The sequence below is a fragment of the Mastomys coucha genome, unplaced genomic scaffold (genome assembly GCF_008632895.1).
Source record: "Mastomys coucha isolate ucsf_1 unplaced genomic scaffold, UCSF_Mcou_1 pScaffold22, whole genome shotgun sequence".
NCBI lineage: Eukaryota > Metazoa > Chordata > Mammalia > Rodentia > Muridae > Mastomys > Mastomys coucha.
The window spans coordinates 19,144,745-19,162,407 of record NW_022196905.1 but is presented as its reverse complement, the minus strand read 5'-3'; the positions used below and the strand labels follow the sequence as shown (position 1 = coordinate 19,162,407).

At 40.6% G+C, this 17,663-nt stretch overlaps 1 protein-coding gene across 4 annotated transcripts in view; it reads left to right on the top strand.

Moving 5' to 3' along the window:
• Spata48 (spermatogenesis associated 48) overlaps positions 1 to 17,663 on the top strand; it is a 62,552-nt gene that overhangs the window by 36,299 nt on the left and 8,590 nt on the right. For 3 of the 4 annotated variants that reach the window (XM_031338560.1, XM_031338562.1, XM_031338564.1), the window contains 3 exons: positions 2,286 to 2,327; positions 3,292 to 3,399; positions 15,088 to 15,195. In XM_031338560.1, coding sequence (XP_031194420.1) covers positions 2,286 to 2,327; positions 3,292 to 3,399; positions 15,088 to 15,195 — 258 coding nt within the window. The remainder of the gene's footprint in view (positions 1 to 2,285; positions 2,328 to 3,291; positions 3,400 to 15,087; positions 15,196 to 17,663) is intronic. The other variant, XM_031338561.1, reaches the window with a different exon arrangement.

Below are 17,663 nucleotides of genomic sequence, written 5' to 3'. Positions count from 1 at the left end.
ATATGGGAAGGATTCCCAGTTGGAGCAGTCTCTGAATTGTCCTTCCTTTAGTCTCTGCTCCATAGTTACCCTTTACAACTCCTTCCGTGGGTATTTTGTTCCCCCTTTTAAGAAGGAATGACGTATCCTTAGTTTGAGCTTCCTTCTTCTTGAGTTTCTTATGGTTTGTGGTGTGTACTTTGTGTATTACAATCTTCTAGGCTAATATCCACTTATCATAGAATGCATACCATGTGTGTTCTTTTGTGATTGGGTCACCTCACTCAGGATGATATTCTCCAGGTCCATCCATTTCCCCAAGAATTTCATAAATTCATTGATTTTAATAGCTGAGAAGCACCTAAAGAAATGTTCAACATCCTTAGTCATCAGGGAAATGCAAATCAATACAACCTTGAGATCCTACCTTATACCAGTCAGAATGGCTAAGATCAAAAACTCAGGTGACAGCTGATGCTGGTGAGGTTGTGGAGAAAGAGGAACACTCCTTCATTGCTGATGTAATTGCAAGCTGGTACAACCACTCTGGAAATCAGTTTGGTGGTTCCTCTGGAAATCGGACATAGTACTACCAGAGGACCCAGTTATACCACTCCTGGGCATATACCCAGAAGATGCTCCAACATGTAATAAGGACACATGCTCCACTATGTTCATAGCAGCCTTATTTATAATAGTCAGAAACTGGAAACAACCCAGATGTCCCTCAACAGAGGAATGGATACTGAAAACGTGGTACATCTACACAATGGAGTACTACTCAGCTATTAAAAACAATGAATTTATGAAACTCTTAGGGAACTGGAGAATATCATCCTGAGTGAGGTAACCCAATCACAAAAGAACACACATGGTATACACTCTCTGATAAGTGGATATTAGCCCTGAAGCTTGGAATACACAAAGTACAATCTACAAACCACAAGAAACTCAAGAAGGAAGACCAAAGTGAGGATACTTTGTTCCTTCTTAAAAGGGGGAACAAAATACCCCTAGAAGGAGTTGTAGAGACTAACTATGGAGCAGAGACTGAAGGAAGGACAGTCCAGAGATTGCTCTATCTGGAAATCCTTCCTATATTCAATCATCAAATCCAGACACTATTGTGGATGCCAGCAAGTGCTGGCTGACAGGAGCCTGATATAGCTGTCTCCTGAGAGGCTCTGACAGTACCCCACTAATACAGAAGTAGAAGCTCACAGCCATCCATTGGACTGAGCACAGGGTCCCCAATGAAGGAGCTAGAGAAAGGACCCAAAGAGCTGAAGGGTTTGCAGCCCCTTAGAATGAACAACAATATGAACTAAGTAGTACCCTCAGAGCTCCCAGGGTCTAAATCACCAACCAAAGAGTACATATGGTGGGACTAATGGCTCCAGCAGCATATGTATAGTAGAGGATGGCCTAGTCGGTCTTCAGTGGGAGGAGAGGCCCTTCGTCCTGTGAAGGTTCTATGTCCCAGCATAGGGGAATACCAGGGCCAGGAAGTGGGAGAGGGTGAGTTGTTGATCAGGGCGGGGAGGGTGGGGAATAGGGTTTTTAAATTTTATTTTTATTTTTCCAAGGGGAAACCAGGAAAGGATATATCATATGACATGTAAATAAAGAAAATATCTAATAAAAAATTTAAATAAAAATTTAAATGTGCATTTTATTAAGCCACATCTAAACACAATATCTGCATTCATTAAATTAGAATTATTAAATCATTTATGAATCGTATATATTATATAATAAATGTATTGATAATAAATTATGAAATTATTTATAATTATTACGAAATGTCTTATCAAATGTATAATAACACTTCAACATAGATTTTAGTATACAAATTGAAGGATAATTTGTATAATATTAGAATACTAAAAAAAATAAGCTTTGCATTACATTGCAAAGTAGAATTGTTGGTAATGCCACTCAAGTACTTAAATAAATAAAATATATGATTGAGTTTTATTTTGTTCTGCTAATCTCTAACTCATTGTCTTCCTGACTCAGCCCCCCAGTGCTAGAATTATGGGCCTGTGCCAAGCAAGGAGCTCAGCTTCATATGAATCATTCATGAACGAGTGTTCATGAAATGCTTGGATGTTGATCAAAACATAACACTTACATCTTTTTATTGAGGTTCTTATGAATTTGCTGCATTTTTAGGGGGCTTTGGGTGACAAATAAGGTCAATTTCTGTATCTCTGAGGGCCTTTCAATTTGAGAATTGTTATAGTAATTTGATAATTATTTAAAATATCAGCAACTCAATTGCCCATTTTTTTTCTTGTTCTAAGTGTGAGTCCAAGTACAAGGAGTAAATACATTCCTCTGTATACGTAAGTGACATTTCTCGTTACTTTAAAAACATGCTTGTATTTAAATCTAATTGTACTCCCTTCTACTGTGCTTTTCAGCCACTCTTAAATTAACATATGTGTTCTAACACCTTCCAGTGTGCCTGGTTGATACTGGAAGTGTTATCAGAAGCCTATTAGAAATTTTGATTAAATTATAAAGTGAGGAGTGACACATTTTCTGTTTTCTCTATGGGATATTTTATGAAAGAAATACCTTTGTTGCTCCTACTCATGCTGTTGGTCAGAAACATGTAATTGGTAAAACCAAGCTCATGGGAAGGAAGAGTCCATCCTCCCCAACATCACTCGGGCTGTGTGGAGGGCAGCAGTACATTGTTAATCTTCAGCCATCTTCCCTCCTTTTCATTCTTAGTTTGAAGGGTCACCTTGAAATGAAGGAGGTGAGAGGACATGGAGGAGAAGCCCAGACTTTGATGAGGGCTTTCTTGTCCTTACTGCTCTCCAATGGAGCTGACTGATGTTCTAACCATAATGCCAGAAGCCCTTGCGACTTGACCTGAAAATGTGGTCAGCTTTCTAAACTTCTCTGAGAACTCATCACAATGGCCTGGGGTCCTGACACCTGCCTAGAGTCCTGTCCTCACAGGAGCCTTACTGTCTCCAGCAGATACCAACGCCAACTCACCCACCCCCAATGCCCTGGCTTCCACCTTGTGTCTTGAGCATCAGAAGCCCAGCTTCTGATCTCTGATACTCTGAACAGCTACCACTCTCCCTCCTCCTCAACTCTCTGGCGCCAGGGTAGAAGACTCACAGTTGGAGGACAAAGACCCCTCCCTATCTTTCTTGTCTCTCATTCCAATTGTCATATGACATCATATGACCTTCTTGTGCTTTTGATCTTTCTGACAAACAAAACATCCCATATTTGCTTTGCTCAACTAATCTGAGTTTCCTATGCCTTTGCTTTTCCCTACAACAGTGGTCATGTGCAGAGCACAAATGCTGATGATGTGGACAACCCCTACGGAGATATCAAGTCTGTGGCCAGGCCTCGGCACTCTAAACTTCTCTATACAAACACAAGCCGGTAAGTGCCATTCTCACCTGTCTCTAAGGATGAAACTTGCTGATGGAGTTACAAATGAAAGGGAAAAAAAGTGGCCTAGCTTGTTATTAGCCAAAATTTACAAAGAAAGATGTGAATTTCCTGAAAGAAATAGTCACCTATACGAGAAGACAGTTTGGGGGCTCACCTGGGGTTCATTGAGCAAGTCACTTTATCCCTGTGACATCAGTGTCTCCATCTGAAACCTGTGTCACAAAATGCCAGCAGGGACAGAGAGTATTTGTAAAGGATCTTGGCTGCCCAACAGGTCATCAGTCCTTGGACTTTATAACCATCAATGCTGAGAACACCACTTTAATGGTGTCCTCATATGTTAACATAAGTTCTATATCTGTTAAATTGGCATAAAATGGCAGAAATGACAGGTCTGTCTGCCTTAACCACAAATGAAAATCTGCTGAACAACTTTTTTTTTAAATAAAATTCAAAACAACTAAGTAATTTTCAAACTCAAACATTCTGAAGCTGGAGAGATGGCTCAGTGCTTAAGGGAGCTTTCTACTCTTGTAGAGGACCCAGGTTTCATAGGTGAGGCGCTCACAACCACTTGCTACTCCAGCTCCAGAAGACTGAAGTTCCTCTTCTGGACTCCAGCACCCACATGCATGTGCTTCACAAACACAGACGTGTGTAGGAATAAAAAATATTTTTTTTAAAAAAAACTCAAACCACCTAGCAGTACATCTTAAAATTATGCTAAGTTGCATTTACATGCTAAAATGATGCTACGAAACTACTAAAAGTCTGACTTTCATTATTGAACCATAATATTTCTATAAAATCAGAAACCCTTGTCTATACAGTAAGCCATGCAGTTCACAGCAGACACAGTCTGCACTGCATGCTTTAGTGTTGGCGTTGCATGTCAGGGTGGTATGAGCAGAGCAAAGGGCTCATGGTGTGTGCTTAGAGCCAAGGCAATGATCAAACCAAACAATGACACACGGGTCACACTACCTGAACCACCTCAGATTTATTACAAGTTGATCGTGAATCAGTTTTGGGTGATTTTGCATTGAGAAACATTCTATTACCAAATTTTTATGATGCCCACATTCAGTTATATAACATGATGCACAGTCTAAGAAACCGGGCCATAGAATGTATATACTCAGACAGACCGTCTTTGTCCTAACATTGCATAAACCCATCCTAAATTATTCTCACTTGACAACACACAATGCTATGGGACTGGAACTGTTCCTGTCTGGGATCCTGGGAACTGACTCATGGTTCTGTGCTGCACCCTAGCAACCTAACAGAGAACTGAATCTCCTAGAGTTAACCAGGGGAAAGATTTGCATTTAAACTCAGGACACATTTTCTGTTGAATACATATCACTTTTGCACCGTTATGGTGAAGTCAGAACACAAGTTAAACTGCTGCACATCCCTCTATATTAGATGTTATAAAATGTTTTCCTTGTTACGTTAGTTTCTTGCTAGGGTAACCTTAGTTACTTTCCTATTGTTACCTTAGTTACTTCCCTACTGCACCAATAGAAATACCATGACCAAGACAACTTGCAGTAAGATGGGTTTATTTATGGGTGGCTCAAGTCTAGGAGGAAGCAGCTGGAACAACAAGCTTAGAGCTCACCAAACAAACAAACAAACAAACAAGGAAACACAAGAGCATAGGAGCTGTTGCAAGGCTTTGAAACCTCAGAGCCTGGCTTCCATGATTCACTTCCTTCAGAAAAGTCATACCTCCTAAACTGCCCAAAGAGTGCCACAGACTGGGAACCAAACATTAAAATGCCCTATCCTATGGGGACATCTTGTTCAGCCTCCACAGCTGTTAATGTATTTTACAAAGTACACAGCATATACATGCAGGCTCAGAGGTTTGTTCTAGGGGCAGAGGATTTGCTTCCAAAGACCTGCAGATGTTGAAACTTAAGGATGCTCCAATCCATATAATAAGATGCTTTAATATTTGGTGAAACATACTGTGTGCTCTTCCTAGATTTCTTGTGATACCTAGTATACTGTACTTGCATCTAAGTAGCTGTCATACTGCATTGTTTAGACACAACGACAAGAAGAGGTCACTTTGAGAGACACATTTTAAAAATTATGCTATTTGTTCGGTTAACTGAAGCAGAGGTTCTATTATCTTTCCCCCATGCTACCAAGTTGTCAAATACAAGAGAAATTCTCACATTGGTTTCTGTGATTGACAGCTCTTACCAAAGACTTCATATAGTCATGGCATAAATTGTCACAACTAGCTGAACATTAATTTATTTCTTCTTTTAAAACATGTTATGCCCATAAACCAATGTAGATACATTTCTTATTGGATCTCCTTCTGCTATATTCTATTGTTAAATGTTTGTTCTTTAAGTCTCCTGTTATCTGTTTACTTACTTCTATTATTAATTTAACCTATTTCTTTTTACCTCTCTGTCATGCTATAAAATATCCTTCAAAATTACCTTTAGCTTTGGTACATTTATATGAGTGGTTTTATCAAGGAATTTAAGCATGTCTGTCTAGGGCTGGAAGCTATGCTAAGAGCTGTCCTAATGTAAATATAAAATAGAAAAGAATTTGGATAGACAATTTCACACACAAACACACACACACACACACACACACACACACACACACACACACACACACACACAAACCTGACGTTGCTTTTTGATCCGTGACTGCGGAGAGGTCATTTTTACATGTGACTGATGACACCTGCCACCATTTGTCGAGTCTGAAGGAGCCAATGTAAAATTCTTCCATAAATTCTGCAAGAAGATCATTACTATTTTAAACAGTAATTCTTTTAACAAATTGAAAGGGAGAACATGAAAGGAGAAAGCCAATCTTAAAGTGTTCACCAAACATAAGATTTTGATGTTTCTTTTTATTCAAGTATATACTTAAACTTTGAAATGTTCTGTGAAACAGTCTTGCTTTTTAAAAAAAGAAACTTTCCTTGAGGTAGGAGACATTTAATTGTTTTAACGTAAAAACAGGACTTTTTTTTTATTTGAAGAATTTGAGAGCGTTTCCTTTATTTACCTTATCTTGCTGAAGCTTTTAAGAGGCAACTGACGTTTAGCTGTGTTTCTCCGATCTGAGCGCTAGAGGGCGTCCCAGGTTGCAAAGTTTCTCCTCGTGATTGATTCTCTGTTTTTTAACAGAATCATAACCTTTTAACACAACAAATGTTTTCCAGTTTTATCACGAAGCGTTTATGGATGCCGTGACACACAGTGTCGTTCTTAATACATTCCACTGCATAGTAAATGCCAGTGTGCTTGTCCACACTGACCTCGAGAAACAGATTTCTAGTGATCTCTTCTGAACTCCTCCTGCCCTGCGCCCCAGGAACCTTGCCATCTCCTTCCATGCTCCAACCTAGAAGCTCCACGCCTGGCTTTGTGCTGATCCCCTCCTTGCCCACTTGGTAGTTGTACTACCTATGGATAGGTCTCAAATTAAATGTTATATATTTTGCAAGATATCACACTAAGCTAACAAATTATAGAATTTATAAAATCTGTCTTCATCTCCATAAAGTCTCAAGTCCAGAAGTTTAAATTTTTATTTTGTACCAAGTAGGAGAAAACAAACAAGCAAACAAACCTATGTTCTATTCAAATGCAAGCATGACTTTCTTTGAAGTTTCACCGTTTAAAAGAACTTCTTACTTAAATGTACCCTGTGATATTATTATCTTTAGGGTCCAGAAGATTAATGCTTAACCATGCCCTTACATTTGCCATGATGCTGTCCTTCGGCAACACAAAGTATTGCCCAGTAGACTTACAGTGTCTTGATCCACGCCCACGTCCCCACCTCACCCTCACTCCTAGTGGGACAATATCTTTCAAACTTTCTTCAGGTAATATATTTCCTTCTTTCCTTCCTTTCTTCCTTCTTTCCTTCCTTCCTCCTTTCCTTCCTCCCTCTCTCTTCCTCCTCCTCCACTTCCTCCTTCTCTTTCTTTTCCTAGTTATCAGGTCATCTGGTCTACATTGGTGAAGAACACTTCAACAGTTTGAAATATAATTTATTGTTTCTGTTGTAGAATTGAATCTGATCATAGAATCATAGCAAATACAAACTCTCCCATGAGAACAAAACTGCTATTAGACTCTGATCTTTCCTGCCTGTCACATGCCCCTCTCACTCTTGCTGTGATATGCCACAGGGAGCACCCACTGCTGTGATATGCCACAGGGAGCACCCACTGCTGTGATATGCCACAGGGAGCATACACTACCTCTGCATTATATAGAATGATTGTGAAATACACTTTCCTAAACACCATTTCTGTCCTTTCAGATGTAGTACACTTGACTGATTTAAATTCATATATAAATTATTTCCTTTCTCTTTTGGCTATTATACATAGTCCTCTCAAAGATTTTTACATATGCCCTTCATGATTTAAAATTCTTTCCTTAATGGAGATTCCTTGGAATAGATTCCAAGGTGAAAATTTACCAACATTCTCAAACCTGTTGTTTAGCCATTATCCAGAGCTGATACAATTGTCCCATGTTTGTGTTCACCTCTAGTATTAGCATAGCCCATCACTGTTTAACGTCTACATATCCTGATGTAACAGTAATCCAAGGAGTTCTAAAGTATAGAAAATAAACCATCTCTAAACCATCTCTTTGGTCTTTAATGCCAGTGTTGGAGATTTGATGATCCTTCCTCTTTATGTCTATGAAGTCTGTGATATATGTGTACAGTGTGTCTATATTCACACACAACAGAGTTTGCATGAATGTAAGATTTTTCCGATCATTATCTCCACAATTCATTAAGTAGTTGTATAATATTCCTCCATGAGACTACAAGTTTATATAGACCAACTTTCCACTAAAACATTTTTCTGTTATAACCGATGAAGGAAAAAATAACTTCTGCATCATATATTTCTGCACAATTATGCCCACATGCATGTATAATGCATTTATTCAAACAGAATTATGACATGTTTTCTCATTATAAATAACAGTTTCCTAATTTGGCACTTGTGCCCAGATATCAAAAGGATTCAAATTTAGGGAACTTATAGCTTGAGAGTAGGTTGGGGACCAAGAGAATCCAAACTATCCATAAGGTAGAACAGGAATTCAGAATAGTTTGAATGGCATTTCATTTCAATGCCTTTTCCTGGGCATGGGTGATAGTCAAGAACTTCTTTAAATTATATAATTAACCCCCATTTCTAATCTGAATCAAACAGGAAATTAAGGTAAGGATCACTTTTGCTTTCAATCTGACTTTGTCTCTTTACACAAGAGATGGCCTAGATATTTGACAAGGCTGACTCTAAGGCCAGTCCTTTAGTGACTGCTCCATGTCTCTATGTCTCCACCACAGCCACAGCCAGAAGTGATCAGGACAGAGTGTCAGATTTGAGTGAAAAGTACCTGCAGGCCTGTGCACACACATGTATAGGAGCAACCTGTCCTATCTCTGACCTAAGAGAAGAAGAGCTACCCAGTGTCTTTTCTTTCCCAATGGAGTGGAAATAGAGGGGAGAGCCCATGGCACCTGCCCTAGAAGTACGTGGCTCTTATCTTCCCAGAGAAGGGTAAGGATGGCCTGAGGAGGTGCAGGTCCAGGTCAAAGACCACTACCCACTCTGTTACAGAAGCTCACAGTCTCACAGCTGCCTCTGCTTTCTCAATGTGGGAATGTCTGTGAGGACACATCAACCAATAAAGATGAATTGTCCAACATAGATTCCCGGCCAGCATCTGGAGAACATCTGGGGTGACAAAGGGTGATCTCCAGCAGCTCATTGGAATGCTCTTAGCCTTACAAAACTCACCCCACAGCCCAGGCTAAGACTGGCTGTGACTGGCTCTTCCCAGTGTCAGTCTGTTGCTTCTCCTTGCCTCCAGACACTTTGGCCTTCCCAAAGCTCTTTCAAAACTACTCTCTGCTTTAATTTTCAAAATAGTGAGCAAGCCAGAGTGCAGAAACCAGTTCTGTTCCCTTTCTGCAGACAAGGAGGCTGAGGTCAGAGAAAATGACAAGAGGAGTCCCAAATGGCTCATTTCTGGAGCAGTGAGGTTCCATCTAGATAATGGACCTTCTGACCATGTGGCAAATGCCTGTCCTTAACACACGGACTACAGTGCTGTGTGTATCCTACATGGAGCTGGCTCTTGAGATTCACCCTTGCCTAAAAGAAAAGCCTTGCTGGGCAGTGGTGCATTTGGGAGGCAGAGGCAGGTGGATTTCTGAGTTCAAGGCCAACCTAGTCTACAGAGTGAGTTCCAGGACAGCCAGGGCTATACAGAGAAACCCTGTCTTGAAAAACCAAAACCAAAAAAAAAAAAAAAAGCCTTGAGCTATATTATCTTTTTGTCTCCTTGTAAATGGAAGATGTGAAAAGTGAAGAAAGCATAGAAAAAAATCCATGGTATGATTATAATAGCAACAAAATTACAAAGTCCTAAAAATGATTGGAACACCTATCTTAAGGCATTCAGGAAAATTCATCTCATCACAAAGTAGTGAATGGAATCGTTAGGTCCATCACAACTCTAAATACCCTCTCTCTGTCCTTCTTTCTTTGCCTATATGTTGGTCTTTCCCTTCCTTTCATCCTCTGAGCCATCCTCCTTTCTCTCATCTGCTTTTCCTGAGTGGCCTCTCTTTCCCCCTCCACGTGGGAATTCTTGTTGATTCTGCATATGAAGACCACAAAGCCATGGTCCACAGTCTTCCTTAGTTGTATCACATGACTCCAGGACCTTTCAAGGAAGATGCACTGACCCTGGATAGGGTACAGTAAAGGTGATAATGGCTCAGAAAGTTTCCATTAGAACTGGATTAGTGGAACTGGAAAGGCGGCTCTGTGGCTAAAACATGAGCTGCTCTTCCAAAGGACCTGAGTTCATTTCCCAGCACCACATTAGGCAGCTCACAACTGTCTATATCTCCAGCTTCAGGAATCCAATGCTGCCTTCTGGCCTCTGTGGTCACTGTCCTCACATTCACATAAATACACAAAGACATTAAAAAGAAAATATTTTTAAACTTAATTTAATTTAAAATTAAGTCTTTTAGTAAAATAAAAATGTAAGATGAACTGGACCTGCTGTCTCACATTTAGAATCCCAGATCTCAAGAGGCTCATGCAGAAAGATTGCTAGAGATGAAAGATGGCCTGAGCTTCATAGTAAGTTTTAGGCAGGAAAAAAAAAAAAAAAAGATTTCAGTTGGTCTCAGGTCTCACTGCTTTAGAGAGGCCCCAGAGTTAAAGTAAACATTTTATTGGCTGCCTTCTTTCTTGGTCACGATGGCCTTTGCCCACTTAGGTTCTTTAAGCTTCCACATGTTTATTTCTTCAAATGGGTTGACTGAGTATGTAGCTCAGCAACAGAGAACTTTAGTGTGCATGACGTCCTAGCTTTAGTCCCCAGTTCCCCAGGGGAGTAACATATGTGTGTTTATATCATCCTCCTGCCTCAGCTGAGAGTCATTCAGGATCTTTCCCATGCTGCCTACTGCATAAGCTCTGATGCCCAGGCTGGGAACTGGTCCTGATGCTTGAAGTTTGCTTGCTGGAAGCATACTATTTAGACTTTGCCTTTATTCTTTCCTGTAATAGGTGCACATGATACAATATACGGTCTAGGATTATACAGAAAATTGCCTAAGTTATATGAGTCATTTTAAAGAGAATTTGTTGTACACGACGAGAATTTGGTCTGTAGTATACTGGGAAATCTGTATATGTGGCTAAATCTTTAACCATATATTCTACATACCACAGGACTTTCCCCATACTACATGTAGACTATATTTTCCTCATTTTCTATTTTATCTTAAGTAAATTCATTTACTTTTAAGTAATTTAATTATATTTTAAATTATATTTACCTTATTTTTGTTAACCTTATAAGTATATACCATGTATGTATAGAATTATGATGAGCTGGATTTGATGTCTCATACCTAGAAGCCCCACACTCAGGAGGCTTATGCAGGAAAATTGCTAATTCTGCTGATTTATGTTCTGAAATCATTTTACTTTATTTCTTTACTTTATTACGCTTTACTGAGCATTGTCAGTTGTCAATTTAGCTAACAAAATATTCAAATAAAACAAAACCGAGACTTCTAAAGGAATTGGGTCTCCAAAGATGGAGTCAAGGCCAGGAAGCTAGAAGCTAAGATAAAAAAAAAACAAATGGAGAGTCTGTGCAAATGAGGTGCTGGTTCTGGCCTGTTTCCGTGCAGGCAGATAGAGTTCTCTAAACATGCAGCAAATATTGGGGTCCGATCGATTGTCTCTAGACTTTTCCTGGCTTTCTTTCCTACAGGTAAAAACATCCCTCCCAGAGCATCTTGAGTGTCCTAGAGAGTCATCTTTAAATCTGTATATCTATATATGCATTTATAAATGCATATAAAGTTACATTTAGATGGCAAGTGCATATATATGCTTATATCACAAGAGGGCAAAAATGCTCTCTTGTGATGTTCCTGTAGGCCAAGGTTAAGGGAAATATATTTAGCATGAGCATGGGTGAAAACCTTCATTTTCAAATATTTTAGCACTTTATTATGCAGCTGAATTCATCCTCGGCCTAAGCAGCTTGTTGGTCTACTAGCTATATAGTACATCGTCACTATTAGAGAAGATGAATCATAGAACAACCTTTATGTAATGTAACGTAGATACAAGTCAAGGTCAGTAAATAGTCTACAAGCCGCAGAGTCACCCAGAGCCGTGGGGGTTTTAAATGAAGCTCCTCTCATGATTGACACCTTGCTCATATCCATCCCTCTGGCATCTTAGCTGCCCTGCTGAGGACTACGATTTCAGAAGCACTTTACTTCTGCAGGTGTTTCAGAGGCAGTGGAAAAAACCTGTCACCCAGATGGAGGGGATTTCCTTAGTAACATGCATGGAAGCTTCAAAGAATGCTTGGGGGAAGAGACACACACACACATCAGTAGTTTGGCCTCATTTTGGGTACCTCTCTACCTTACAGCTACACTTTAAGAAACTCCCAAGAAATCCCAAGGGACACTGCCCAGAATTTGGCAGCTCCTATTCAGTCATACGGGCCCTTCCAACTGACTTTACAACGTCTCCCTCATCCAATTCTAGAAACTTTGAGAAATGATAGCTAGCAAGCCCAGATTCCCAGGTCCTGTCATTCCTGATTTAGTCAGAGTAGTAGAAGCTGCTACAAAGATCACCATCTTTTAAACAGCCAAGGACTTCAGTGTGTGGAGCAATCTGCAAGTCTTTGTAGCTATGTGTGCTGTATAAATTTTGTATTCTCCAACTATGAGGCTTCCAGTTTGTAAATATTTTATTTTTTAAATGGCCTTGTCTCTATTTTTTTCCACTGCACTTGGCTGGACTGGGGCCCAGAGAGCTTTCCTGAAGGTTGATGGCAATGAAGGGGTAGACAGGCTTGCAGAAACCGGCCTCTCAGTCCTCTTAGTGCAGGGCCTTAGTTTTTGCTGTTCCTTTTTCTAGCCTCAGAAAACATGTCAATTCATACCATTTATTCTGACCTGTAACTCTTGGTGTGATTTTCCTTTGTTTTTAAGTGTGGAGGTATACCCAAGGGGATTAGCATTAAGCCAGTAGGCCATCACCAAGAGCCATAAAATGGCACACTCAAAAGACAGCTGTGAGCTTTATTGTAGCAACTTCCTGCTTGCTACATCATTTTCCCATAACATTCTGATACTAACGCAGAATCAACCTAGGAAGAGCACCAAAAAATTACAGGGTGAACTATAGTCACTCCACAAGGCCTTTCGGTTATATCACTTGATGTCATGTCTGAGGCAACAATGTGCCAGGAGAGTCTAACCAGGCATCAGATCCCAGAGCTGATGCCAGGAATCACTTGGCCTCTGTCTTCACCCTGACACCTTGGCCTCCGTCTTCACCCTGACACCGGAGCATGCACTTAACTCACGAACATCCCTTTTGCTTTGCTGTCACCTGACATTTGAGAAATGTTAGTTGGATTTCTCTCAATAAGAAAAAATGCCTGAGACAAGACATCAACTATTAAGAGAATATACGTATGTACATATACATATATGTGTGTTTGTGTATATACTCAAATATATATATGTCTATATTTATATGTATGTATATATGTATACACACACACAAACACACACTCACATATATATGTTCATAGTACTAGAGGTTTCAATCCACAGTCCTTGGCCATGTCTCTTTGGATCTGCAATCACACAGTATAACATGGAGAAGTCTGTTCAAATCGCAACCAGGATGCAGAGAGAGATCCACCCCCAGCAGCCTCCTAAGAGTACTCTCCCTGTACCTAACTCCGCCTCTGTGGGCCCTATATCTCAAAGGTTCGACCACCTTCAAACTAAAAGTCAGTCTGTCAATACAGGAAAGGCCGTTGGATGACATTTAAGATGCGGTCCATCGTGGGAAGCAACAGCTTTCCTTAGGCTCCCTTTTGCAAAATGTCTCCGCAGCTAAATCATTCCCGGAGAAAAGTTTGACAGGAGAGTTCTCCTCAGGTAGACATTGGACTGTTGCCTCTGCCTGTATTGTTTAGTCCTGAAGTAAAATTTTAAAAAGAAATAAGCATGGAATATGATGCTCTCCAAAAGGTCACCAGGGACGGGGGTCACCAACCACAGAGTTGAAAAGATGCAACTCGGGGTGTGTTTACAATGGTGGCTGTACATTTGTCCACAGTAAGACAGTAGCAGGCTGAAGTGCTAGTGGGTGTGTCAGCTCTGGGCTTGGACACCTGTATTGTGCCCAAGTCATTTGGTGTACAATTAAATCTTTTTTTCTTGGGCTCCAGATAGTTACAGCAGCCATGTTATAAGCAGCTGCCAGGATTGAGCCTCCTATTGGGCTCCATGCTTCACCCTCTCCTTCTTCTTAGGGAGCGACCTGGGTAAACCATTTTGAATGTTAAGGCAAGCATGTTAGAGATTCTTCATGTTTTTCTGAATGACTGAGTTAAATTCTTCAAGAATCTCAGTTGACTGCCTTGACTACAGAGGTCTTCTCGTGCATGCATAGAACCTTTTCCTGTGTTCTTATGTTTTCTTACTCTACCCATGGCAGGGAAAGAGAAGAGAAAACAGACCAGTGAGTGGTTTAAAACAAACAAGACAGTGTGGTGCTACTACAAAGATTTACATGTATTGTCAATGCAGAGTTTCAGAAAAAGCATCTGAAATCTAGGATATGAAGGATTATGGTGGCTAGAAATATATTTAATCAAAGTCACCATGAATGTAAACACAAGCGTGTGTCTTTGTTGATACCAGAGCTATCAGTACCAAGTTCTGTGTGACACAGATGTGCTGTTTACTCAGAAGGAATCTTCCTTCCTTCAGTAAGCAACTTAGCCCACCATTAAGTCACGGACATACATATTTGAAATGATAGTTAAAATACACTTGAATAAGTATTTTAGCACCAGAGTTGAGATGTTGCCTAGATGTCAATGAGTGCATATGGATACCTCCTTTTCCGGTTGTGTACCCAAGCCCTGGACTTTATAAGGGAGAAACAATTTGACTGCCTCTTCCTTTCTATTTTTTTAAATATGCGCATTTAGTTACTATGACTATTTCACAAATCATTATTTTAATCTCCTTTTATGCCCCTCTTCTCACTGTTGAATTCAGGTCTGGAAATATCCCAGGATACACTGGCAAGGTTCATTTCACAGCCACCCACCCAACAAATTCTCGTATTCCATCAACAATGCCATCAGCAGATTCAGAGATGAACCGGTAAGTAGGAATCCTATTACTCAGTTTGTTCACATACATTAGAAAGAGAAATGATAATTATGGCTATTCCATTAAAGAACAATTAAATACTAAGTGTAAATTTGCAGTGCTTAAGAAAAATGAAGAGACAAGTCCAAAAAAGAACGCAGTTTATTTTCCTACTGAGGGGAACTTGACTCAGAACTGCCTTGTGGGGGGTGGGGAGGATGCAGGTTAATGGTCCTGTTGACAATGCTAATGACAGTCCCTTTAGGTTCTTATTCAGAGCATATCATGAGAAGGCATCTTCACCTCTGAGACCCCCTAGTCGTGTACATACGTCATTAATTGGCTATTATTATCAATGCTGTATGCTAGTTAGTGTGTGCAACAGGAGTCATGTATTCCTTTCCTGTGAATGACTTTTTTATAAAAAAAAAAAATTTTTAAATCTGTTGAAATTTACAAGTCTTTTAATGCTCATTCTTGCTGACTGAAACAGAAGGCAGTGGCTGGAGAGACTGGAGAATATTTTATTGGCAATCAGTAGTAGGAAGCAGCCCACGGTTCTCACCATACCTCAGAGTTGTAAGCACTTGGCAGAGGTCTTGGTTTTGATCTGAAAGGACTACACAGTTCTGAAAATGCAGGTTTTACCTGACTCTAAGGCAGGCATGTGCAAGTGAACAAGCTGTGACAGGTGTTCCTCCCTGTTGTTTGACCCAAATAACTTTACTCAAATCATCCTGGCAGTGGCAGTGGATCTCCTCACTCACTAGCTGCCCCAATGTTCTGGGTTCTCAAATTAGACACACACACACACACACACACACACACACACACACACACACACACAAAACCTTATATTTTAATATACCTTAATCAGCTCAATGGCTGGTCCACTTCCAAACCTCCACATGGCTAATACACTCCCCTCCAACATTCCTGAGTTATTACTTACTAAAATCTATATTCCATCTTGGCTGCCCTGGACCCAGATCTGCAGCCCTCTAGGGCTGAGTTCCCCAGCACCTACATGAGGGCTGTATTCTTTGTCCAGCACTTCTCAGGCATAGCTTCCACTCCTCTCCCCGAATGGCCACTCTTCCCCTTCCAGCTTCTTCCTCAATCCCTTGCCCTAGAATCTTAAAGTCCTGCCTCTATCTCCTGGCCCAGCTATTGGCCACCTGCAATTTTATTTACCAATCAAACCAACTGGAGGCAGGGTCTCTCAGTTTGTGCACATGCAGATTCTCAGGTAGTTTTGGGGACCAAATTAACATAATGCATGCAGCATTAGACCAAATCCACAATGCTTGGCCACAAGGACTTCTTTCTCTAGATCATATTCACTCAGTAGGGGAATATTCCATTTATCACATATGTATCTCCGCTTGGACCAGGCACGGAATTGCACAGATCCCCACACTTAAATCCAGAACTGTGAAATGAACACTAAAGAAAACATAAGAGGGCCAGGGTAGCACATGCCTCTAATCCCCAGCACTCAGTTGGAAGACATTGACAGGCAGTATCTCTATGAGTTCAAGGCCAGCTTGATCTACATAGAGAGTCCCAGGCCAGCCAGGAATACACAGTAAGATGCCATCTCAAAACAAACCAAAACACAAGTAAGTGAATAGAGTAATTTGGAGTCCTGAAGCAGGCTAATGCCATAAACATGTCATTATGTTGTATCATAATGCTGGCATCTAGAGTCCACAGTCTGTGGCTAGGGTGGGCTTTCTGAGGACTAAAGCTAGGTCTTGATCATTAGGTGGAGTTCCACTTTCCAGAGACTGGAATTTTCTGAAAAACTGCAGCTATAAACGAAACCAGCATCCACAAAGAGGGTCACCCATCTGCTCATTTTGTTATTCATCCATCCATTTTTGTTTAATTCACATGTTCTCTGATCATTTTGTCACATAATGATTGTAGCCCACCAATTCCTACGAGCACAGCCAGTTAACAGGGAGTGAGCAAGAAACTGAACAAGAAAGAAACTGCCGCAAAGGATTACTCCCAGATTACGGAATAATCACCTTGCACACTCAGTTGCTTGCCATCACTGTCTGGGTACCCAACTAGAAATGGGCTCTTACCAAACACAGTTCACACTGAGGAAACTGAGGCACAAACAAGCTGCAAGAATTAGTGGGGGAGCTGAAGAAGATTTTACAGTAGAATTGCTTCAAAGAATGACTCTCGGAAGGGAAGGGTCTCAGATACTTGAGGGTCAGGAGACAGCATCCCTACAAAGCATAGAAGAGAGTCTTAGGAAAGTGGAGAGGGCCCCCTTAAGCCTCCTGTGTACTATCCATCCCACAAGGGCTCTTCTGTAGGTTGCAACATCAAAGGACAGGAAAGGTATCATTTGGCAGTGGGCTTTTTCGGCGTATCTAAATTTCTAGCTTAACAACCATGTTACCTTCTTACATGTTGCAGTATCTTTTGGGTATATGCCTAGGAGTGGTATAGCTGGGTCC